General features: G+C 35.5%; 3 protein-coding genes across 4 annotated transcripts in view; 1 reads left to right on the forward strand and 2 right to left on the reverse strand.

The window, feature by feature from the left end:
- Positions 1–10,254, reverse strand: part of LOC127972260 (small G protein signaling modulator 2) — a 47,164-nt gene extending 36,910 nt beyond the window's left edge. Inside the window, exons 1-2 of one of the 2 annotated variants that reach the window (XM_052575622.1) lie at positions 9,992–10,254; positions 6,276–6,351 (exon numbers count right to left, since the gene is read on the reverse strand). In XM_052575622.1, coding sequence (XP_052431582.1) covers positions 6,276–6,351; positions 9,992–10,051 — 136 coding nt within the window. In that variant the 5' untranslated portion in view covers positions 10,052–10,254. The remainder of the gene's footprint in view (positions 1–6,275; positions 6,352–9,991) is intronic. The other variant, XM_052575620.1, reaches the window with a different exon arrangement.
- A 1,374-nt stretch (positions 10,255–11,628) lies between these two features.
- On the reverse strand, positions 11,629–15,374 carry LOC127972262 (BTB/POZ domain-containing adapter for CUL3-mediated RhoA degradation protein 2). The gene is made up of 7 exons (XM_052575625.1): positions 15,173–15,374; positions 14,246–14,588; positions 13,970–14,139; positions 12,992–13,075; positions 12,820–12,872; positions 12,515–12,710; positions 11,629–12,437 (listed from the first exon to the last, which is right to left on the reverse strand). Exons 2-7 carry the CDS (start codon positions 14,484–14,486, stop codon positions 12,219–12,221), a joined length of 963 nt encoding a protein of 320 aa, XP_052431585.1. The 5' UTR covers positions 14,487–14,588; positions 15,173–15,374; the 3' UTR covers positions 11,629–12,218.
- Positions 15,375–16,224: 850 nt separating this feature from the next.
- Positions 16,225–26,862, forward strand: part of LOC127972628 (mitochondrial import inner membrane translocase subunit TIM50-like) — a 37,079-nt gene continuing 26,441 nt past the window's right edge. Inside the window, exons 1-3 of the mRNA XM_052576275.1 lie at positions 16,225–16,462; positions 17,344–17,503; positions 18,382–18,413. Of these exons, the coding sequence (XP_052432235.1) occupies positions 16,265–16,462; positions 17,344–17,503; positions 18,382–18,413 (390 nt within the window). The 5' untranslated portion in view covers positions 16,225–16,264. The remainder of the gene's footprint in view (positions 16,463–17,343; positions 17,504–18,381; positions 18,414–26,862) is intronic.

Consider the following 26,862-nt stretch of genomic DNA (forward strand, 5'->3'; position numbering starts at 1 on the left):
CCGATATTGTTTCCATTCCACGAATCAGGAAGTTTTGGCTGTCTCATGATGTGACCTTATACCCTAACCTTTGATTCCTTTCAAGTCTCTGATTTGAAGGAACAGGCCATCCAAAAATACAATTTTTGCTGAAAATGTACTCACCCTCAGGCAATCCAAGATGTGTATTATGTATGAAAATATCTTAATGTTGGATTTGTTGCTTACAAACACATAGCTTTTCGCTTCACAAGACAATAAAGGATGGACTGGGGACATGTAAATTACTTGTGGATTATTGTTATGTTTTTATCAGCTGTTTGGATGCTCATTCTGACGGCACCCATTCACTGCAGAGGATCCACTGGTGAGCAAGTGATTTAATGCTACATTTCTCCAAATCTGAAGAAACAAACTCATCTACATCTTGGATGGCCTTGGGAGGTTCTTTAGAAAATATGTTTTTCATGTATCTTCAAAATATGTTCTTCTTCTGAAGAAAAGAAATGCATGAACTTTTAATCAATATAAAACAGCAACACCGCAGATGTTGCATTGATTTTACCAAACCGATTTTGCTAATGCATACAAACAGCAGAAAACCAGCATCTGAGGGGATTCGACCAATTATTTCTGTATTATTCATGAATGGGACCAAATTCCAGCATGTGAGTAATATAGTTCCTATCAATTCAGTAGTTTTTAATTCATATTAAATACATAAATAGCAATTTGTGCTCTCATCCTCTTCTGGTGACCCCTGACCCTGCCCACACACAGCCTGAAGGATTTACAAGGTCTGTGTTTTTCCTTCTATTAATCAACCAGTGGGATACAGCAGCCAGCAGACCCCCGACACAACCCACCGCTTGTTAACTAATATGCATGGAGGATGAAAACTTTTAGAACATGCTGGCCAAAAATCTTTTGAGAGACAAAATCTGCACATATTTAGCTATATGTTTACACGGTTATTTTTGTGAAATGAACAAATGAACACCAGCACTATGCCGACTCTTCCCTTGGGAAACCAGTGGAGAACTCATTTTATGCTGGCAGTGAGTAAATGAATGAAGTTATATTGTTATGTAGAGCTGTTGTAATAGTTTTGCACCTTGGTACGTTTTATATAAAGATGAAAACATATAGAACTTGCTTGAATATGAATATCAATTACCTCAAAAGTGGTTATACTAACTGAAACCAACTGTGCTACAATTACTATAGAAATTCTGGAAACGCTTTACAATGAGGTCAATTTTTTTGCATTAATAAATATATTAAATATAAAAATAAATGCTGTAAAAAAAGATTTTAAATTTTTTATTCATGACACCTAATATTGACAAATTACATCATGTCATTTATAATCACATTCTATAAAATGTCATCATCAGTTACATTTTATATCATTTAATAATCTGTCTATTTCTAATTTATGTTGGTTCATAATATTTATTAATGCTAATTTATACAACTTAGAAATTAACTCTACCATTAAAAAGTTTGGGGTCAGTACTTTTATAAAGCAAAGATGATCAAAATTGACCGTACACACATTTATGATGTCACAAAAGATTTCTATATTAAATAAATACTGCTATTTTGAGCTTTTTATTCGTCACATTTTCCTGAAAAGACATTGTATCAGTAAATATATATTATCTAAAATATTTTATTAGAAAAATAATTATTTTCAATTGTAATACTATTTCACAATATTACTATTTTATTTAATAAATTCAGCCTTAGAGGGACTTTTTTTTGAAAAACAAAACAAACAAACAAAAAACTACGTACCAACCCAAAACTTCTGAAGGGGAGAGAATAAGTAAAATCAGTTAACAAAATTAACATAATGCATGATACCAAATGCAAAAAAAATATATAAATATACAAATATTTGTTTTAAAGTATAACCGCAACCACCTTAAAAAAAATCACTGGATGATTTGTACACTGAACAAGAAAGCTTTATCCTGATTAAGAATAAGATGTTTGAAGTGTGAAGGTTTTTTTTTATTTTATTTTTTTTAGACTAAATACACAAAGTGATCTGTGAGTGCACTCACTCATGTAATTCTCAAACAGGCATTAGCAGGGGCAGCATCAGGACAGGGGCTATTATTCAGCTCTGCTGTGTCTAATGGCTCTGCATCATGAGGGCATGTCCGTACAGTGTGTGCTCTGCATTATGGGAAGGCAGCAGGGTACACGCACATGATCCAACAGCAACACCAAAATCAAACACACAGAAAAGGACGCCAGTGGGATCAAAGCATCTGACAGATGCTTTCTGGAAAACCCAGTTTTTGGTCTTTGACTCATCTCATTTCTGAAGAGAAACCTAAAAAATTGCCAATTTAGGAAATAAATATCAGCATAAAATGTTATTTTGGAAACCTTAGAATATTAGTGTATGTGTTTTTACATGCCCTTTTTTCTTATTAAACGAATGTGAGAAGTATGCCAAAAGACATTATTGTAAGAACCAAGCAAGGCTTGGTTGGTTAGCAATAGCATGGCACAGTCCAGCCAAGCAACTGCCATTGAAATGAACAGGAACGCTAACAGAACGTTTCTCCTTCTAGCTAGGAACCAAGCCTTTTTGTTGGTGCTCAAATGCAGACTGCCGCCCCCTTAACACGTACAGTACAATGCTCAACCAATCCACAATGCACAGACACAATTCCTTTTGATTTATTCCCCTGAAACTTAATTTAGCTGGGAAATGCATTGTCATATGCTGGTGTGACGTGGGTGAGTGTGTGCTCCAGGATGAAAGTGAGGGGGTGGATGACTGTGTGGGGAATCCGTGTCCGGCGACTGACTGGAAAACAGGGGAACCGCACTGTTTTTGGGTGGTGATGACAGACTGGCAGCGCTCCCCAGTCACCCACACACACATACACCAGCGCTGAACTGTATTTATACTGAAACCATCACTCCACTTACGGTCACGACTCAGGCATTCTTCTCCTCAGACACCAAAAAACACTCCAAATCATTATGCAGAACACCTGCGATGCGTGAGAGAGTGAGATAACCAGCGCGAGGGGAGGAGCGACTTTGAAGCAAGCAGTAAAATGACAGTTTCTTTCAGTCTTTTCCTTTTCCACTCTGAATAAAAGAAACTAAAAAATATGTGAAAAACTACACACTAAGACATACAACAGTCCTAAATTCCTTTTTAATTAATCAAAATAGATGTAAATTCTCCTTCCAAGACTATGAAGATCAAGAGACAAAACGAACCAACACAGAAGACTTATAACAATATTATAATAAACATATAACAACAATAACAACATAGTTGAAGTGTTTCATTTTTTCGAATATATACTTATAAACACTACCTGTTAAAAGTTTTTTTTTACTATTTAAAATAACTATTTAAATGTATTTTAAAATGTTATTTATTCCTGTGATTTCAGAGCTGAATTTTTTCTATCATTCTTCAGTGTCACGTGATCCTTTAATTATTCCAATATTTTGATTTGCTGCTCAAAAATTATTATTATTATTGTTGAAAAGAGCGGAGTAGATTTTTTTTCAGGTACCTTTGATGAATAGAAAGAACAGAAGAACAGCATTTATCTTAAATATTTTGTAACATTATAAATTATTTTATCATCTTTTGATCAATTTAAAGCATCCTTGCTAAATCAAAGTATTTATTACATTAATTTTTTCTCCCAAAATATACAAAAAATATACTTATACTGACTTGCTTTTGAATGGTATAGTGTATAATGTTACAAAAGCTTTTTTTTCCATCTTTGGAGCTATCTATTCATCAAAGAATCCTGAAAATTTTAGTCAGCTATTTTAAATATTGATAATTACAATAATTAAAAAAAATATTGAAAAGCAAATCAGCATATTAGAAATTATTTTTGAAGGATCATGTGACACTGAAGACTGGAGTAATTATTCAGAAAATTCAATTTATTGAAATGAATGGAATTTATCTACAGCAATAAATTACATTTAAACAGATATTCAGATAGAAACATTTATTTTAAATTGTAAATATATTAAGATAATAATAAATATAAGGAAAAATATGAACACTTAAAAATAAATAAACAAATATATTAAAAAATATTAATACTTAATAAATATTTTAAACTATAATAAATATGAAACTTAATAAATACAAAGTATGTCGGTGTGTGTGTGTGTGTGAGTATAATTTCATTATTTAGATTTACACAAGCTGTGTGCAAACACATTTCCTCAATGTGCACACTTTTGCACAGTCAGGCTTAGTGTCGCTATTCTCACATTATACAGCACTTGGTGAAGAATGGTTAAGCATCAAGAAGGTTAGATCTGCTGTAGTCATGGAGTTCAACAGCTATTGCAATAGCATTTACACAGCAAATCTCATATTCCAACTCCTTGTCATTTAGAGCTAATGAAAAGGAGCACCGAATGAAGATGTCCTCATTACCGTGTCCATAAAAAAGGGCCTGAGTAACAAAAGTAATAATTCAAATTTATTATCGGATGTTCCACAATTAAACAGCGCTAACCGGCTAATGGAAGGACACGGATGAGTCACAGACTAGCCGAGGGCTGACATCACTGCTTGTTATCATGTGACCTTTAACCTTGATACACAGAAGCCGTTCCAGTTCAGCCTTCTAAACGAGAGCCGTCAGTGAAAATAACATGCGTTTGGATAAATTTAGCATTCTGTATAAACATGCCAGCACTGCATACTTCTAAAAAGAGTTCAGGCCACTCAGGCAAACATGGGCAGACTGATTTTTGATTTGCAGTGACGGGTCCTGATGTCTTGTACATTGCTGCTTAGATCTTACAGCTCTTCTGGGGTTTGGAAATTCACACAACACAACAACTGAGCCTCAAAGCAAAAGCCGCCACACCATATTGGATGACAAGAGACACAAACTGTAAATATCAACAAGCTCAAGCAGTGGCAGCGCAAGAATATCTGCTATGTGTGAAATATAAAATCACCACCAATGATAAACGGAATTCATATTTGCATAAGCACTTAGATCAAGTGCTATCTGTGGGCAAAACACTACTCCCTACTGTATGAAGGTAAAATGAGGTTGTAAATGTTAACAAAGCTGTGTAATAATGCAGTACATTACTTTTTCCATTTGTACTTGTAGATTGAGGACTAAGCAATATTTTGGTGCCACACAGCACTGGTGTGTCACTGACGTAATGAGGTTGAGCCTGGGTTAATGTTCCAGTCTGTCTCTGTGTCACTGGAGTAAAGAGTGTGTGAGTCTCACACACACACACACACACAGAGACTCCAGTCATCCGCACCGGACAAATCAACCTTATTGTTGGCAGTGATCCAAAGCTCCGGAACTATCATCATGCCACAGAGCCCCAGCCATCGCTTCTAAAGTCTTTCCTGATGAGGGCTCTCATATGTCACCATAGACAAGGCTCACCAAAAATTATTTTTCTGCTGGCCATGGTTTAGACTAGCGCTAGTGCCTATATTATATATAATATTACTGCTAATTTATGCACAATTGTTTTCTAGAAATTCTATTTTTAGCAATATAATTTAATTTGTGTCTAAAAGAAAGATATTTTTCATCACATGCTGTCAAAAAGTTATATTAATATAAAATCATTATTAATTAATTCATAATTTAATTGCAATATAAATTTGTAAAACTGGGAAACTGTGCATCTACTTTTAGAAGTTAGAAATAATATATCATCTATATATTTTTAAATATTTCTTCGTAATTTTAGGCTCTTTACACAAAAAGGGACATGCATGCATATTAATTATTAGTTAATTAATTTGAATAATTTTTCATTATTCAATTTGCAATATTAGATGGGAAATTGTGCAGCAATTTTTACAAGTCAATTTTAGATATTTTGTACTTTTATTTATATATCTATAATTTGTACATAACATATTTTGCGATTATTATTAGGTTTTCTTTACAAAATGTTATATTTATCTACATTAATTATTTGTTAATAATTTAAATTCACAATATGAATTTGCAATTCCAGTTGCCACTATTTTTCAGAAAGAAAAATATTTTTTTTCATAATTATTTTATTTCATTCTATAAACTTGAATAGAGTAGTTATTGGTTTTTCTTAAAATGTTATATGTATATTAATTATTAGATGTTTAATTTTTTTAATACTTTAACTTGCAAAGTGAATTCACAAAAATCGTATGGAAATTCTGACGCTACAATTTAACTCCACAACAGCTCTAAACTCACTTGTACTGCAGCATGATCATTTGTTAATGAATTTCAACAACTCACTGCAAAGTGCAATAACGTGGCTGCTGTCTTCATGTACAAACTTCTTGGTCACTGCCTCCTCCATAATCTGCTTCACCTAGACATGGAAAGACACACAATTAGGGAGCGGCAAACATAGGCAAAAAATAACGACAAGTCCAAATTCTTGGAATCAGGTGCACAAAAACATCTAATTAATCATCACAGCATAACCACAAATGCTTTAATTAGCATCACTGAATTGATCGTTTCCCTTGAAGTGCAAGGAACTGTGTAGAATCATCACATTTTTCTCTTCCAGCTGTCAGTAATACGGCAAATCCCAGACTAATTAATCACAATCCTTGCAGGCGTCTTTATACTGTCTGTAATTTGGAGAACAGCAGAAGGGTTCTTCTGTACCAATGAGAAGGAGCAAACCATGGGCATCTGCTGATTATAGGCATGACTTGTGTGAAGTGTGAAAATCTACTCACCCTTAGGCCATCCAAGATGTAGAGGAGTATAATTTTTTTTTTCAGTCCAAAATTGTCAGTGAATTTTGATACGAGAGGACAGACTTTTTTCACTGGAGGAAGCATTATTATGGATTATGGATTCATATTTTGGCCTAAAGTTTAAAGTAAAAATTTCTAATGATCTATTTGTTTCTTAAAAACATACAGATCTTCACAAAACATTTACCGATGGACTGGAGTGGTGTGGATTACTGCAATGTTTTTTTATCAGCTGTTTGGACTCTCTTTCTGACGGCACCCATTCACTGCAGAGGATCCAATGGTGAGCAAGTGATGTAATGCTAAATTTCCCCAAATATGCTCTTATGAAGAAACAAACTTCTCTATGTCTTGGATGACCTGAAGGGGGGTACATTTTCAGGAACATTTCATTTTGGGCGTGCTATTTTTTTTTTAAGGCTGATATTAAATATTTGCTGTTGTCCTTGGGATGAAACGAAAAACAGTAATAGCTCAAATAGTTTTTAAACCAGTTCACTAACAGCAGCCTGTTGCATTGTATAACATGTCTCGAAAGACATGAGAATGGTTGGACGCTTCGAATAGTGCAAATGCTTCACATAGAGACATAGCTGACAGCAGTAACAATGGGATTAATGAAGTCATCACTCAAGGTTTTTTACAGCTGAAATAAGGGGCACACACACACCACATGTGGAGAGATATTGTCACAATATGCTCAGTTAATATACCATCTAACATCTTAAAATACAGAGAGCTCTGGCATCCAGGATATAGAGAACACCTACAAAGACAGACTCAATCACATGCACAGCTATAAAAAGAAAAAGCAGACTGCAGTTCAAAATCTAAGCTCTTGAGTGAAAATCTGACAAAATAAAAATGGGGTATGCAGTTCTGCAGACACAAAAATATGTCATAAATATTAAATAGATCATTGCAAAATGGTGTGATGTTGCTCAATGCAGCCAATAAATATTGATGGGGAAAAAGCAGAGAACAAGAAAATGAAACTAAGTTGTTTTGCTCTTGTGGGAGCCATTTGTGGCCATCCCTGCTTCATGCAGCTGTATTAATCGTCCACTGATGCAATTTAACTTCTTAGGTAGCTGCTGATGCTTTCAGTTCCTAGGCAACAAGGAGGCGGCTAACTGCAGCTTAAAGTGACAGAGACATGGGATGTTACACAAAGAAAGTCAATGGAGGAAAAACAATCTAATCCTCTGTCTATTGCAGGACTGTTATTACCTGTATGCACTGAAAATATTCATTCAGATTCTGTATTTCCTCACTATACAAATGATGCTTAAAATTGCCGAAAACCAAAAAAGTGAGGTCTTTTGTAAAGATATGTAGGCTTATTTCATTGTATGTATCAAATGTCTTACTGGTTCCCATAGACATATAAATGTGGAATGACCTGCAGGATGAGCTCTACTAAACAGTGGAAATCAATGTTACTCTACGTTAAATAAAAAGAGTACATGATATCTCTGTGGAGGAAGTGACTCATTTTAGAGGTAAAAATAGGTTATTTGAATGAATATGATGCACAAACGTTCTTTAAAACTTGATGAATGAGATGATGTTAAAAACTGGTTTCTTTATTAACCCAGGCCACTGAGCCACCTGAGGACATATACCTTAAGATTTGTATTACCACATCCATGATATTAGACATGCCCTTGACTATCATGAGAAAAGATGTCTGCCAGGACTGTGCATTAAGTTCATCCGCTATGTGGACAGTCTGTTCTGACACAGGAGACATGCCGGGACCAATTTAGAACATCTATTCTTTGCAGAAATTCATTCAAGATTTCTATTATTCATGAGGGCCGGATTTAAAACTAGCATTCCCTGCACTGTGGGGGGAAAGATAAGAATTAATTACACCGATATAAAAGAATGTAACAGCTTCTCCCACTGTACACTTCCTGGAGTGAATACATTGGAAACTCTGTGAATGTGAAGTCTTATCAAATAATTATTGCAAAATACGCTCAAGAACAGTTCATTCATATTCATCTCAAGACTACTTGGCATAAAATGGTCAGCACATAATTTTAAATATATGGATTAAGGTTCCTAATATAGCCTTTTTAGGTTAAAATAATGGATGAATTTGTTTTCCATTATAAGAATCTTGAATACTTGAATCTGATTGGTCGATCACAACATTGAGTAGGCTAATATATTTAGAGTATACTAAATAAACTGGATATTTCTGCTGCACTGTACAAAAGTAAACATGTTTTTGAATTGTTTTCTAAACTAAATTGGACTCTTATTCTTAGAGGAAGATTTATACACTCATTTAGATGTAAATGAATACTTTCAAATTAATGTCATGTTTTTATTCATTTTTTAAGCAACAGAATAGTAAGTGCAACAGCAAATATATTTAATTCATGTACATTATTGTTTACTTGACTTAACTTAGTCATATTAAACAGTTTTTAATAATTAGTTTGAAAACCAGTTCAACCTATAGTGTGTGAACCAATCATGGCCAGACTGGTCTTAGCATATACAATGCAGATATGAATTTGACTGTGTGATAACCCCCTCACATTAAACTTATTTGATCATTGATATTAACGTCTAACTGAAAAATAGGTTAATCTTGCATTTCACATGAGAAAGTTTCTCTGCATGTAAAAAAAAAAAAGAGAATAAACCCAGATCAAAACAGGTGACATGCAGAGCAATCAATGCAACGATCTCTTCTAATCTAGTCAAATAATAAAGTAGTGCGCTTTCTCTTACAGTGGTGTTATAAATAAACCTCGCGTGCCCTGAGCGCTCAGCCCCTCAAGTGTCTGTCAACGGAAATTCGATGTCAACTCGTTTTTGTTTACTTTGCAATAGGCTAGTAGCATATTCGACAGTAAAAACGTACTGTGTTTAGACTGTATTTAGCCTTTTGCAGAAGGCAGAATCTATTGATCACAGCAGAAACGATTGATTGCATCGTCTCCCATAGCTACATTAAGTTAAAAGCGGATGAGGAAAGAAATAGCCGATCTCTCCAGCGCTACAGGTGAAAGGGTTTGAATGTGAACCTATAACAAATATAATAGCCTTCCTGAGCACTCGTTATACATTAATCCATCACTGTACGTAATAAAGCATCAGCGCATCCGAAACTTATATGCATGCACTAAATCAGAAGAAAAGCATGCATGCGAGCTGATCGTGCACGCATGTTTTAGCATTCAATCAAAAATAAGACAAGTAATAAATGATAGCACCCACTTCTCTTTTGACGTTCCAGAGTAATTTCTCTTTAAATTCTTCATCTGTAGTCGAACCCATTGTCCCCGACTATTAAACAACCCAAGTGCAGCATAAACTGTCTGGAGACATAAATCTGAACGGCTCGCCTGCCTTTACTCTCAGTATTTTTAATTTTCTTTACCCTTATTTCGTTTTCAGATAAAAGTGTGCACTGACAGCTGAGCCTTGACGCATATAAGCACTGACGAAGCGCATCGTGAAGCCATCTTCGGTTCCTTTATGACGCAATCACCGCTGGCCCCGCCCCCTTGGCATTGTTGATCAATGGGACAAATCTCTTCACGCGCCGTACGCCGTTTATTTTTAGCACCCCTCCACATTTGACAGCTCAGATGGAGGCGCCTGTGGTGGTTCAACTAATAAGGCATTGTCATTAGGCGTTCAACAAGACATGATGTTCATAAGACCTACTGGATGAAAAGATACGTGATGCATGATGGTAGTCACATCCATCCTATTATTGAAGAAAGGAACCGCTGGGTTTATAAATGGCACAGGTGCAGCCAACTGTAAATAAAAATAATAATAATAATAAAATATAACTAGCACAAATGTAAACTACAGAGTTTATATTAAATATTTCAGAGCTGTTTAAGGGGTTTGTGGTAAAATTTATTTATAAATTAGTCAACCCCAAAATGAAAATGTTCTTAATACTTAATTAAAGAATACTTATTTATCGCAAGAGATAAAGAGAAATTTAGCATTACATCACTCGCTCCTCAATGGATCCTCTGAATGGGTGCCGTCAGAATGAGAGTCCAAATAACTGCTAAAAATGTCACAATAATCCACAAGTAATCCGTGAGACTCATGTGCATCAGGTAATGTCTTGTGAAATAAAAAGCTGTTTGTTTTAAGGAAACCATTCCATCATTAATGCATTTTAACCACATACATCACTTTTTACAACATATTTGTTGAGAACAGTTTTTGATCTGTTTGACAAATTTCTCCCGTGATCCAGCTGAGACAATTTTTCACTGGAGGAAGCAATATTATGATTAAGGACTCATATGTTAGGTAAAAAAAAAAGAAAAGTGTCTTACAAACTTAAAATAGAAACAAATTGAATATTTAAACATGCAAAGAAACAGCTTTTCACTTTACAAGACATTAATTAATGGACCGGAGTGGTGTGGATTACTTATGAATTATTGTGACGTTTTTGTGACTTTCATTCTGACGGCACCCATTCACCGCAGAGGATCAATTTGTGTGCAAGTGATATAAAATCTTCCAAATCTGTTCCTATGCAGAAACAAACGCATCTACATCTTGAGTGGCCTGAAGATGATACATGTTTTCATTTCTTTTAATAGCTACTGTTAAAGTTACTAGATAAAAATGAAATACATTTAATTCAAATAAAAGCAAACAAAAGATGATACTTTTAAAAATACCTTGTCCCTTTTTTTTTTATCATACATCGACAGTCAAAGAGGTCCAAAGTTGTTTTGGACCATACAAACTTTAAATGTATTGGCAAATAAACCTGAATTATTGTTTCAAAGATTTTTCATTTTAAGGTGAACTACCCTTTAAGTTTAAAAAATATATATTTTTAGAGTGTTAAATAACCACAGCAGGAAACCTTTAGATCACATTCATTCATTCATTAAGTATTAAAAGCACATTTCTTTTCATCTTACTAGACACAAATCGAACACTACAACCTGATTTTTCTAAAACACAAAACCCCAAATCCATATAAATGATTTCTTTTTTCATTAAATCACAGTACTTGAAGATTAATGTAGGCATAAGGCAGGACTGTAACGGAGTATATGATCCTGTACAGTTAGCAGAAATAGAGTGATGTACTTGGCAAGATGTTATCAAAACATTCTATGATTAGGTTAGTAACTACAGTTTAAAACATAGTGGTTTCCTAAAAAACAACAAAATAATGAGGTAAATAAATTAAAATATAGGAACTAATGCTAATTCATGATCAACTTTTTGCATTACATTCACATTAAAGGTTCAAACCGCATTTCATCCAAACATTGATTGTCAAGTCACCTACAAAAAAAAAAAAAAGAGACAAAGCAGCAATCTGTTCAGGCAGCAAACTACAAAGTGGTTAAACGGTGCTGGTAGTTTAGTGTTCTCCACAGTCAATGTGAAAACAGAGGCACTAGTTGAAAGTTTACACATAAAATGTCTTCAATTCACATTTAAGCTAATGTCCAAGTGGTCTGTCGTCATAAGTGCTGTATCTCTTAATGTGGATGCGCCGCACGCGCTCCCTCAGCTCCACGGCCTCCTCCTCTTCACTGTGTGTGCAACAATTGTTCCGTCTGCGGGTGGCCTCCAGCAGGGAGTTATCTGGGACTGGGAGAGTCTCATAAAGCAGGGCATTTAGCGTCTCCTCGTAGATCCGTGCTTCTGGAAACTCAACCTGAGCGCATTACGAGAGTTCTTCTTTGACACGTTCAAACAGTGCCTATAGAAATACATTTAATAAACACCACTTACCTTTGTCTGCTTCTTCTCAGTAGCATAAACGATGGACGTGCAACAGACTTCTGCTAGCTTACGGCTCTGTCCGTAAAAGGACCAGCAGCAGATCTCGTCTCCGATGACATCTTTAATGAAGAGCACACGGCTGCTGTAGCTCAGAGACAGCTTCTCAAACAGCTCGATATTCTTGAGTAGGTTGTCATCCGAGTTGCTTTTGAGGAAGATAAACACCAATCACAAAGACAATAAGAACAGTAGAAGGGAGAACTGCAATTCTCAAAAAGGTCAATCATGTTTTAGGTAAAAGCACTGGTATTTACCTTGTATAAGAATATTTGTTGTTCCCTCGGTTGTAAAGCAGTTTTACAGCAGGCTATAAGTGGAAAAATAATAATGGGGAAAGGCATTCAGAGTTGCAGATTATCTTGTTTTATATTTGAACATGAAACAAGCCCCGAAAAACAGAATATTTGCAGTCCATGAAAGTCTCACCCTTACGCAGCCCTGTATCAGCCTCTCTTCCTCTTTAGGAGATGTTATGACTGGGATAACACATAAAGCCTTTTCTTCATTGTCCTACCAACAAACAAACAAATAAATGGAACGATCTCACAAACTTGACAAGAAATATCTGGGTCATATTTCACCCCAAAATTATAATTACTGTTGTCATTATTATTATATTTTTTAGAAATAAAAAAATTAGGTTTTAATTTAGGAGCATTTAAATAGTTTGCATTATTGCTTAACATACACTAAATTTCAAAGGTCCGCATTTAGTAAGATGTTTCTCAAAGAAGTTGGGCATCATGTTTACAATATATATATATATTTTTTTTACAAGTGACAGTTAAGACTTTAATAATGTTACAAAATATTTATATTTGAAATCAATGTAGTTTTTAAACTTTCTATTCGTCAAAAAATCCTAAAAAAAAAATTGCCTTATAATTTCCGTTAAAATAGCACAAAAACTGTTTTCAACAATTTCATAAAAATATATTGCACAATATTACAGCTTTTTAACCCCCCCCCCCCCCAAAAATTAATTCAGCCTTTCTAAGAGTAAGAGATTAAATCATACAAAAAAAACACTCTACCTACACAAATTTGTATATTAATATGATATTACAAGACTTTGCCCCAGTTTCCATTACCATAATGCACCCTAACCTTTAATATTCCCATTATTTTCAAACAGGATTATCATTGCTACAATAGACCTTCACGTTTTATGTTACTGCTATACAGTACACAATGATTAGTCTTAATTAAAATGATCATATATTAGAAGCAGTAAACCACTTCTACCCAGATGTACCGGTATTTAAAAATGAAAATAATATACATTTTGTTTTCCATATTACAGTAACAAGAATCATAGAATCGTATTTGCATTACAACAATACGAATGTGTAGGAGATACACAATCACACAAAAACAAGACTAATCAGGAAAGGCTCCACCAACCTGCAGGGCTCTCTGGCACAAGTCTATCAATCCCTGGATCTTGTAATACTTGGCTTCTGCTAGGAGCTCCATGGTACCCTGTCTGCTCTTGGGCAAGGTCACAAATCCATCACGGAGATAGCTGAGAATCGAACCAAAGTGTTTCCCACAGCGATCTATTAGGATCCAACCTTTAAAAAAAACAAAAAAAACAGCAGAATTCAAATAACAACATCAGCACTGCATACCCAAGCTAAACTGGTGACATCATATCTCGGCACTGTCTAAATAACTCACCTTCCTTATCAGTGAGCACCTCCATCTTGCCGCTGAACATGGATCTCAGGAGGGTGTCCTGTCGGGTGAGCACTCGCAGCGTGGTATAATAAGGATTTCCGCCCACATTGAGCTGCACGTACTTGTTGCCGGTGACACCGCGGTAAGTGCAGGTGTCAGTCTTGGGGCAGGCCACTGAAGAGATTGACACAATGGGCCCGGTTTGCGGTTGAAGCTGGTGCAGGCAGCTCTCTCCTGACATGTCCCGCTGTAGGTAGATAACCACCCTACACACGATCGGTCTGATTTCCCCCGCCGTGGTGAATGCTGCTGGGCAGGCTGCCAGAGACGCAAAACCTACATGCTACACATCACATAAAACAACATGCATACACCATTTATTAATATTATTTATAGATCTTATATATATATATATATATATATATATATATATATATATATATATATATATATATATATATATATATGATCTTTGATATATACACCTTTGTGTGTGTGTGTGCGTGTAGACAATTAACAAACACATTTACATTAAATGTGAAACATTTCCAATATGGTAGAACCATGCAATGACTGCCAATGATAATAGCAAATATGACCTTGTACTATAAAGACTGAAAGTGTCTGGCAATCTAAAGTGTGAAATAATTCATTTATATTTGTGTATATCTTGTTTTTTTTATATAAATATACATTAACGTGCCTTTTTCTGTTGATGAATTGCTACTAAACTAGAAACGTATATACTTGTGTTTACAAAACGTATCTGGCTAATAAGGACGCAAAAAGCACAATGACAAAGCATTTTGTGGACTGCGTTTATGTTTAATGCTAAACTAGAACTAGCTTAGCTGGTTTATTTCAAAATAGTTATATGTTAAGGTAAGTTTGTCGAAATGAAGAAACTTTTCCAAGCTATAAACTCACCCACTGTTGTTCAGTAACTCGTGGGCGTTCAACTGAACACGAAGACTTGATCAGTTCGACAGTTTTAATTCAACCATAGTTGATAAGAAGGAAAACAAATGGCTCTATCTGAAGATATACAAAAGAAAAAAACACTTTTCACTTCTGCCTTCAGTGATAACAGAACGATGTTGATTGATCTTCTTCTTTGAAAGCACAACAGCAACAGGTTAAATCATTATAAGGACATACTGCCATCCAATGGCCAGTGCAGGGATCGTCAGCCTAGCCAAACCCTTTTAAAACGCTTTACTTTGTAAAATATCTTTCAGAAATAACATTGACAAACAATACGACGTAAAAATCGAGTTTCTCAGTTATCTAGCTTACATTTTTATCCATTTCATGTCCTGAAATCATGTTTAGCCTATTAAGGATCTGTAACAGGCTTTTCCCAGATGTAATAACTTTAACTAAAAACATTATCCAACATTATTACTAGATATTTGTACTTTTTATTTTTTGCTAATTTTTATTTCTTTGTTTGAAATGTTGTACAGACCTTCTTCTTGTTTTCTTTCTTTCTTTCTTTCTTTCTTTCTTTCTTTCTTTCTTTCTTTCTTTCTTTCTTTCTTTCTTTCTTTCTTTCTTCTATTAAACGTCATACCAGCTTCTAAGGCTATATTCATGGCGAGAATAAAGTACAATCAATCAAAGCGGTTTGACATTCCAAAATAGTAATTCAATTTACAAGTATAAATAACTTTTATTTTGAAATGTATGCCCATTTCACAGTGAATCTTCTAGATATGTCGAAATATAATGTGTATATCTCCATAGGGTGCCATCTTTGTATCATTATTATATATGTTAGTTATTATACAGTATCTTTTATTATTATTAAACCAAGCATTGCTTTTAGGATATTTGTAGTTAAAATATCGTGGACTTTTAACAGCTTTTGACGGTGAACGTGACGACATTCCAAGACCAGCCTTCGCAGTTCCTGGATCTGATTGGCTCTCTCTGCCTGCCAATCACAACATTCGCAACCAATCAAACTCGTTTGTCCTTTCCACTCGAGCTCAGTGCACTAGCTGCATCATATTCAAGATGTCGGCGGTGTCTGTGTATCCCATGTGTGTCCGGGCGAGCCGGGGCCTCCTCAGACTGAGGCAGGGGGTCAGAGGCTTCTCAGCCCCCATGGCGCTGGATGTTTTCAGGTCTCTCTCCACTGACACATCCAGTAGCAGTGCCACAGGAGGACTGGCCCAGGCAATCCTGCAGGAGAGGCTTCAGCAGAAGAGCCAGGTGAGCAGCTATGACCGCCTGACATTCCTGCATGACAGGGTGTTAGACAGCCAATTATTAAAAAATATGTACATTCTCACATGTTAGTACTTTGGCGTTGAGTGTAGTGATGAATAAATGACCCTAATTTGTCAAATGGTTAGGTCTGGTTAGTAAAGGTTGACAGGTGGTGGTTTGAATGAAGTCAGACGTGATTTATGTATGACAGAGCAGTAACATTAATTACATTTTCACATCATCAGTAGAAATCAGTACATGTAATAACTCTTGAATATGTAGCATAAATGAAGGCACAGAACAGAGCGGTATCACAAATGCTCGTTCTATGAGTTTCTGTAAACCTGCCATATGATATAGTCAGAAAACTCGGTTACCTTTTAAATGGAAGTGTATTTACTCTTTAAACGATTTTTTTTTTAACTACATGTGTTTTGCATCATATTTGATACATCACCTCAGTGTTTTATGGTTGTCATGATGATAATTTAGAGGCCTTCGAAATTGATGTTTCAAATATGATGCATGCTTTATAGGGTTAAAAAATGTGTTCATAATACAAAAAAATTGCAACATTACAATTGAGTGTTGTTTAAATGTATTATTTATTACTTTCACATTGGAGCTGTATCATGCAAAGTCAGGAGCCCTCTTTTGACTGTTGAATACAGATAAGGGCTAAAGGCTAAATGTCTGTCAAAGGACTGAGTGACAGCTCCTCAGACCATTCAAAATATTGGATTTGGTGCATATTAGAAACAGAAATTAGTATTCAAACTGGCTGCTGTGTAACGTAATATTTTATTCTTTTTTGAGTTTAGTCAGTTAATGCTCAGGATCCCAGACAAATGTAAAGCAGGATGCTTTTGACACATCGTTCACAGGGCCAGCTTCCTCCAGAGGGTGATGACTCTGGTGACAAGAAAAATGAACAGGGTGAGGACAAGAAACAGAAAGAGAACAGCGCATATGCTAAGAAGATGGCCCTTCGGTTAGCAGGATTTTTGGGACTTGGAAGCACAGTCGGCATTGTCTACATATTCGGTGAGTTTGTCTGATGATTTCTTACGCTAAGGGTGGGCACCAATGGATTGGGATATAACAAGTTTGAAGATATTTTTTGAACATCGTTGGATTGTTTTAACCTTTTTTGACTGGCATGTTATATATATAATATAAACATCATATATTTGACCTTGGAGCACAAAACTTAAGTCGCTGGTGTATATTTGTAGAAATAGGCAAAAATATATTGTATGGGTCAAAATGATTGATTTTTCTTTTTTGCCAAAAATCGTAGCCAAAAGACATAGATTAAAGATCATGTTCCATGAAGATGTTTTGTAAATGTCCTACTGTAAATATATCGAAACTTAATTTTTGATGCTTTGCATTGCTAAGAACTTAATTAATAAAAATCTAAAGGCAATTTTCTCAATATTTAGATGCTCCTTCAGATTCCAGATTTTCAAATAGTTGCATCTCGGCCAAATACTGTTCTATCCTAACAAACCATACATTAATGGAATCCGCATACATCAGCTTTCAGATGATGTATAAATCTTAATTTAAAATTGGCTGGTTTTGTGGTCAAGGGTCACATGTGCTACTCTGGTGATTTATTTTAATTTTAAAATATATATATATATTTGCATTGGAGGATTACGTTGCGTTAATGGTAAATGTTTATTTAACCTGCATATTTATATTATTTTATTTGTGTTTCTACAGCTAACTAATCATTTTACATGTTTTTTGCATGCAAGTTAAAATTATTATTATTTTTTTTTTTTTTATTATATTTATATAATTATTGTATATAATTTTTTATATAAATATTATTATTATTATTTTATTTAATTTGTTTTGCTCAAACTCAGTTTAAAATCATGACTCAAATAATGAATGTTTCTGGTATGTAGGAAGCAGTTCTGTGGATGAACAAGGAAATAAGGTAAGCATGAAATTTCATAAAGTCAGGTTTTAAGACTTTATAGTTATTTTTGCCAAGGAATCTTTAAACTGTAGTTGAACATATGTTTTGAACTCATCCATAGATCTTTTATAAATATGAGCTAAGAATTTCACCACCTTCTCAAGAAAGAGAAAAAAGTTAATGCCACATTGGCTGAAAAGATTTGCTTAGCAGATTAAAAGTATTTTAATGGTGATAGTTAATGGCAAAACACTTCTCAGCTGTCCATCTTTACCCTCCATTTTATTCTTATATGGTAATTTTAACAAGCTCTAAGCCACACTATTGCCCATGGCACACTTTCTCAATCGCCTGGCAGACAGTTCAATCAGATATCGGTGTGAAGACACACTTCCTTTCTTCAGCGAGCAGACTTCTGGCACCTCTCGAGGTGGCCCACTTCAAACGACTCGCTTCACAAAGACAGTCTCACAGGAGACCGGAGTGAAATCTGCTTTGATTGCTGGTGTTGCATTTGATACCTCTCTTGCCTATGCAAGAGACCTGTACTACTGTAATTGTAGCTTGACCATGATGTTGTGACAAGGACTGTTTGTTTGTTTCAAATTCTCAATGTCATAGTCAATTTTTATTGTATATTGATTTATTGCAGCATCTTCACCCAAAATTGAAAATTGTGTGATTATGTACTGACTTTCTATTCCAAACTTAAGGTGTTAAAGATATAAATGAGCATTTAAGCTTATTTGTCTTATAAAAGTTCAAATTAGCAAGGTCTTGTAATCTTTCTGGAAGCCACCCACCTTTAAAGAGGCACACTTCACAGGTAGATGCCAAACATGCCTAGTCTGGAGGCATGTGCCAGAGGTGGGAATTCAGGAAGGTGGTCACTTTAAAGAGCACCTCCACCTTTGACGTCCTGTTTTGTTACCTGCTTAAGTTAGAGCTGACTTGTAAGGGCACACTTCACAGGTCCGTGTGATCTCGGGAGTTCAGAGGGCCGTTGGTGCCTGATCGCACACCTCGTCCTTTATATTGGTTGAGTTTTACTGTTCTCAGCTCTTGTGATCTTATTGTGAGCATGAGACCTTTATCCTGTTCCCGTACTGTAAATATTTCTTTGTCTCAGAGACTGGCTTTAATGATCGATCTAACACACTTTTTTTCATCTTCCTGTAAATTAAAAGAATGGAGGACAAGAAAAAAACATTCTAGCAGAAAAAGCTGTACATTTATATACATTACAATTCAAATGCCTTGGGTCAGAAGGTCTTTTATGCTCATTTATTTTATAAAAATATGCACTGTAAGTCACTTTGAATAAAAGCATCTGCTAAATGCATACATTTAATTTAATTTAAATGTAATTTAATATCCAACAACCCTGTGACAGATTTAAGCTTCTCATTCCTTAATCTGTGACTGACAGAGGAGCATCTTGGTGGCAGGGATTCACATCTTTAACAAGACTGACACAGGTAGAGTGAAAGACTGGACTTTTTTAGATCATGTAAAGGTTACAGAGTATGTGTGTGGAGCATCAACAATTTCCCCTCCGCGCTCTGAGCATTAAATAATCACTCTGCTCCGGGATCACCATTTCCCGCTCCACTCCACGCTCGCTGATATCTGAAACACTGAAGTCTGAAGTAATTCACTATGTTTGAAATACCACAGTTCAACTTCTGTTCATAACGTATTAACGTTTAACCTATATAAAAAAATAATAATAATTGTTTCAAAAGCCCCTTTCACACTGCACGTCGGACCCGCAATATTTCCGGAACATTGCCGGGTCGCCTTCTGTGTGAAAGCAACCACGTCCCGGGATCGATTACCGAATTGAGCCCAGGTCGGGGACCTAGTAACATTGCGGGGTTAGACCCGGGACTGGTGCTGTGTGAACAAAAGTCAGATCTAATTCCGTGTCGAAGTGATGACGCTAGTTATCGCGCGACTCTTTTACCGGCTGTTTTGAAGGAATATCAACATTTGCAACGAAAACATATGTGCAAACTGTAATGAAGCAGAGATCAGTTAGTTCCTCACTTTCCGCGCTGACGCCGAGATCGTTTGCTTGCTTCAGTGAAACTATAACGTGTCTAGTGTTTTCGACTCATACATTACACATCACGCACTGATGTCACGTGTCGTTACGGGATCTTCAAGGGTTGTGTGTGAAAGCACGCACATATACCGGGTCATCACTGGCAGTGTGAAAGTACAAAATCTAGTGACCCGGGAACAATTGCAGGAACACTTTACCCCTGTATTTGCTGGAATGGCAGTGTGAAAGGGGCTATAGTGGCTAATTGGAACACAAGTGTGCAAACGTTTTACTACTACATGACAAGCTAATAAAATGTCTGCATTAAAAGGTATGCAAATTTAGTTTTTAATTAAACGTTTTTGTTTTTATTTTACATACGGATCGATGCATGTCTTACAGATTTGTTTGAATGCATTATTGAGAGAGGAATTGCGTCTGAACAAGTGTTGTAGTACTTGTTTAAATCATGCTTTCAACTGAAAAAAAAAATACATTTTTTATATATATATCTAGAAGGAACAAACAAGAACTAACCGTTATAACTTCCTGCTCATGTCCATTGCCGTCATCATAGCCTTCACTTTCTTTTTGATTTGAGTGATCTCTCTCTATCAAGCTAACTAAATGTGCAGTTATATTACGGGTCGTTGGCATGAATTGTACTCATGATGCTCTGACTTAAAAATCAAAACAAACAAAAAAAAACACTCACACCGCTCCGCTCACATACTCTGATAGGGTACAAGTGATTTCAAAACATTTCAGCCAGTTCTAATTTGACTTTTGCATGCTGTGAATATAGGCGCTGATCCAGTGGTTGCTTGGGAATGGTACCTATGTAAAAGCTTGAGATATTATCTATTCACTTCATCATATTGGCAAAACTGATCTGGCAAAATATCTAATGCATACTTGTGTTTGCACTCTGGGGAGAATCAAAAGGTTTAATTTTGTCCAGTGCAAGCTTAGAACTCTCATTATAACAAAACTTAATGAGATCAAGATATAGATAAGGGATAACCTTTTAGTGATTATAAAGGCAGTGCTGTTCTTTTTACGCAATAGCCTTTAATCTGTTCAGAATTTTATAGAACTTAAATTTTTTTGGCCACCTACATGCTGCAAAGTTTAGAAATTAAATGTGCTTATTTATGCAGGATTCAAACTCGAAAGAGCAATGGACGATACAAAAATATACATGGAAATGAATGTGAATTGAGGCTAGAGCACAATTTCTGAAGCACCCGCAGTATTTAATTCTGGAACCAGGCCTGGATAAAACTAGGCAATCCGATGGAGTTTTGTTTGGCAGTAGGCTATGCTTCAAAGTCAGAAAAATTAGGACAAAATTTGGCAGAGATACAAATATTTGGAAATCTGAGGGCACAAAAAATCATAATATCGAGAAAATCGCCAAATGAAGTTCATAGCAATGCATATTACCAATCAAAAATTACGTTTTGATATATTTACTGTAGGAAATTTACAAAATATCTTCATGGAACTTGCTTTTACTTGATATCCTTATGATTTTTGGCATAAAAGAAAAATCAATTATTTTGACCCATACAATGTATTTTCTGCTATTGCTACAAATATCCCCCAGTGACTTAAGACTAGTTTTGTGCTCCAGGGTCACATATGATTCGACTATAGGCAAGTTTTGAAAATTCTGATTCAACTATGTAAATCCTTAGTGGGGACACCCCTAGAAATATTATTACAATTTAAACAATTGTTTTCTATTTTTATATATAATTATAGATTTTAAATGTTATTTATTCCTGTAATGGTACAACTGAATTTTCAAGAAAATAGTTGTGCTGCTTAATATTTTTGTAGAAATCATAAAACAGTTTTCAGGAATCTTTGCTTAATAAAAAGTTCAAATGAAACTAATTTATTTTAAATAGAAATCTTTTGAGACATTATAAATGTCACTTTTGATGAATGTTGGAATATTAAAGCATCCTTGTTTAATAAAAGTATTAATTTTGTTAATAAAGTAATAATCCCAAACTGGGGTGTATTACTGTGTTTTACATATGCCTCAGTTTCTTAATTCTTTCTGCCAAAAAGATATGTTAGCTCTAAAAACAAGTTATGATTTACGTAAAATGGACTTTGGATAGGCAAATTATGAGAAAAATTACAATAGCCTAAATTTAGATGTTGAGGCAGGTGAAAAGCATTTGATTAATGGTTAATATTGACCTATTGTGCATCTTGTTTCCGAGTCTTGATTGGCTCGACATGCATTTGCACATCCACTTTGACTTAAACCACATTATTGTGGGGTATTTAATGAAAATGCTATTGAAATGTGTAAGTGTCAATGCATTTAAGAAAAATAAAAGACATTTAAATCACTATTTTGCTACCCTTTTGCTGCACATTTGGCTCAGAATGCATTTTAAAATTCTCAAATCTCTAAAGTCTAATCTAGGTTAATGTTAAATAAAGATATAAAAGCTATATTCATTGTTAGTTGATGATACCTGATGCATTATAATGAAGTTACCAAAGAGGAAGTCAAACTGGCATGCTTTGGTGTTATTAGCTTAAACAAAAATACCAATATATCAACCTGTTCTGTTTACTGTACAAATTTTAACTAGCATTTAAAACACTGAACTGTTTATAGTTAACACTACTCAAGTAGCTTATAAAATAGTTGGCAAATATACACTCCTGAGAAATGTAAATGCTTGCTTGGTTGAATGAATAGATTAACAGATATCAAGTATATAAAATAAATTCAAATGCTTTGGAGAACTAAAAGTATGATTAATGTTCATTGTCACAAAAGGACTATAATTTTATGCCATATCATAGTGACCCCAGACACCAAACCTAGAAATGTATGATTGCCATTTCAACACACAATATATCAAACCCAGGGGATTTTATTTTGTAGGAAGTTATACCATAAACAATGGTATTATTGGTTCCCATAGCTTGTCTGGTTGTTGCAAAGTAGATTAGTTGAAAGATCAAATTGTATCAAAGGTCTTGGTTTTTTGACTATTAAAGCAATTTCTCACATATTTCTTTAGTAATGTGAGCTTCTATAAATACATTTGTAGGATCATTTTATTCATATTGGAAAAGTTGGGTTTGCTTGGTATCCTAACTGTGTGATTTAGACCCAACTCTTAAGGTGTTCATTTTCAGACCTCTGGTCACTGTCCACTGCGCAGACACACTTCTCACAGCACGAGGGGTGTGATGATCACAGGTGTCACCTCATTGCTGCTGTGCTCTATAAACCAAACACCTTTCGAGCTCTCTTTAAACTGTGGCATGTGCTGGGCTAAGGTGTTTGCACGGGAACACTCTTGTTAGCTGGTTCCACCTCTCCTGGTCTGCTTTCTTCACTTATTTCAAAAGGCACACTTTAACATGTGCATACGACCGTATAGGAGACAAAATGTGAAGTGTGCCAGATCTTTTGTTGTCAAAATTGTCACCTCTACCCACTCCAGTTGGATGTCAATTAGGTGACAGCGTGGGACTGGAAACCTGTCTCTCTTCCCATAGACAAGCTTTTGTCTGGTTTTTTTTTTTTTTTTCAGAACTCTTTGCTTTTAAATGTAATGCCACGTTTCCACCAAAATTACCCGGAACATTTGTAAAAGGAACTTTTCCCCCCAGACCTGTTGCTTTCTGGATTTCCACCGCAGTCTAAAGAACTGGGAAGATTAAGCAAATAGGCTGGTGACATAGATCTGCGTGCGTTTCTCAATACAAAGTACGCTGATTTTGGACTTGCATCCGCGGTAGTTCAGACTTTGTGCATTCGACTTGGGAGTGTGATGTCCGTGAAGACGCAAGTCCGGTAAATCTGTAAACAGCAGTGTACTTGCTAACATCAGTCAGCTCGCCTTGACTACTGCAATTTTCCGCACTGTATATTTACAATAAAACGAAGTAGGATATCAAATACCACTGCCCCCTTTTGTTTTCATTTAAACATAATAACAGCTGCAGAAATGTACGTAGTTCAGGGATATGTGTATATATACGTCCATTACAATGAAACGAAATATTATATAAATTTGTTTTTTTTTTTACTTTTTTTTTTTTCATTTTAACATTTCGAAAAATTGAATACAGACAAAAGATAACCTGTTAGATTTACCCAAAACTAATTATATTTTATGTTTAACCACTAAAGAGACATCAGAGCCAGCGGCACACATCAGAAGGTCTAGCCGAGGTCAGGCTGCTCTCGGCGGATAGATGAGGACTGAGCTCCCGCTGGCCGCATGGAGCTCACCGTTTCCCAGATCGGCAAAACACATTTTTAAATAGGCGCTGTCTTTATAAATAAACCACAGATTTGAGTTTTAAACAACTACATTCTCGCCTGAAATGGTGGTTGAACTCAACCAATGCTGCTTGAATTCAACCAATCAGCATGTTCCGCCCCCAAAAGTTCCGGAACTTTGAAAAAGTACCACTTCGCCAGCAGGAAGTTTCTGAGGGGCATTTTTTTACCCTGAACTTTTAGTTACTGGTTCCTGCAGTAGAAACACACCAAATACCAGCCCGAAGTCCCTAGTTCCTGGGTAAAGTTTATATATATATATATAGTACCATTTCATTTATTTATTATGCGAGGGCATAATACCTTTTACCTTGTTTATTTTTTATAAACAAGTAAAATAAATATTTATTTATTTTATTCCAACAATGGCTGAAACAGATTCCACAGTTCCTGGCCATATGCCAATATGATTGACATTTACAATCATTTTGAAACATCGCAGTAGTTTCCAGGCTCTTAGACATTTTTGGAGGAACTATCCCTTTAAAGGCTTCCCTTTTACATCAGTGTGCTATGTGTAAAGGCTTGAGGTGTTTCCTCGGGAAGATTGCTGCCTGGAAGCTTTAGTTCTTCACATGTCTGTCACTGGAGGTCCTGTAGGCTGTGGGTCACTTTGAACAGGGCACACTTCTCAGGCGGTTGAGATGTCGTAAGACTTGTGAATGAAGTGTGCCAGACCTTTCAATGCTGAGTCACACTTCTCATGCTGAAGACATCGGCGAGACTTGACTTATTAGACTTCTTGCCAGAAGGTCTTGTCACCCTGCCACAATATTTTGGACATGGCTCGCACCTCAGTCTTTTAGTTATTAGACGTCCTCAAAAGATCATTCAGTCGGGTAAAGTGTTAGGAAAACCCACATGAAGGGATTGTTTGATCTCCCACTGTTACACATTTGACATTAGCACACTTTTTACGTGATTTAGGTATTTACAAAATAAGTGGCAGCCTGTTGTAATTTCCAAGGGCAATAGAGGATTTTATGCTAGACTTTAGCTCAAGGACAGTTTTGAAAACAGGAACCTTCACCAAAGCCATAACCTTCAAACGGACTGTTTATCCAGCATTTGTCATGTGAATGAAACCCTTTTAATAAAGTCTTGCAGAAACAAGTGACTTGAAGGACACACTTAGCACAGTGTGGTGATGTTTGTTGTCTACACTTCCTTAGTTGAATGACCCTTTTGGCTTGCTTGCCTTTTGGATGAGTGAAGAAACTGGGCACACTTCACATGTAGTTACGACCTTGTTGGAGATATATGTGGAGTGTGCCAGGCTTCAGGGTGCCATTTCTTACAGCCAAAGTTTTTAATTGAAGGGCACTTAAGGGAGGTGATAGCGTGAGAGCAAAGGCTGAATCCTCTTCTCATGGAACAGAATTGGATGTAGGTTGGGGTTTGTTTCGGTGCTTCAGCGTGTGCAGCATTTCCTGCAAGGCTTTCAATTCAAATATTCTCTAATGCTGGTGAGGAATATTAACAGATACATTTAAATAGCTGTTCAAATGTTTGGGGTCAGTAGGATTATAAAACCGATTTTTAAATAATTTATTTGTGTTTACCAAGGCTGCATTTATTCGAGTAAAAATACAGTTGAAACCATAATAAAGTGAAATATCATTATACTTTATATTTTAACAATGTATAATTTATTTCTTGAAATTCAAAGCTGAATTTTCAGCACCATATACTAATGTATGTTGAATAGCAGTGTGTTTGTGGGTAGATAATGAGTACAGTGCACTCTGTATGGCTACAGAGCTTTCATCTTCAGTGGCTGGGGCTTCCCAGAATACAAATATAAATACAAATTCATAGCTAAAATAGATAGGTAAAATAAAGTTCCATAACCATGTAGTTTATCCATTGCGTTTTGGGGCTTTTTAATATAAAGATGGCTTTGTTAATATAAACAAAAATCTCTCTTCATCTTCAAACATCATTTACTCATCCTCATGTCATTCTAAACCTGTTTAAATGTCTTTCTTCTGTGGAAGAACACTTTGCAGCATGTTGAAAACACACACACACCGACACAGACACAGAGAGAGAGAGAGAGAGAGAGAGAGAGAGCGCTCAAATAATCT

The sequence above is a fragment of the Carassius gibelio genome, chromosome B15 (assembly GCF_023724105.1).
Source record: "Carassius gibelio isolate Cgi1373 ecotype wild population from Czech Republic chromosome B15, carGib1.2-hapl.c, whole genome shotgun sequence".
Lineage (NCBI taxonomy): Eukaryota > Metazoa > Chordata > Actinopteri > Cypriniformes > Cyprinidae > Carassius > Carassius gibelio.

Coding starts and splice junctions, on each gene's coding strand:
- LOC127972262 (XM_052575625.1), bottom strand. CDS start 14,486: ATGTCAGGAGAGAGCTGCCTGCACCAGCTTCAACCGCAAACCGGGCCC. Junction 13,076..13,969: donor TGTGCCAGAGAGCCCTGCAG/GTTGGTGGAGCC, acceptor GTTTGTTGGTAG/GACAATGAAGAAAAGGCTTT. Junction 12,438..12,514: donor CTGAGAAGAAGCAGACAAAG/GTAAGTGGTGTT, acceptor TAATGCGCTCAG/GTTGAGTTTCCAGAAGCACG.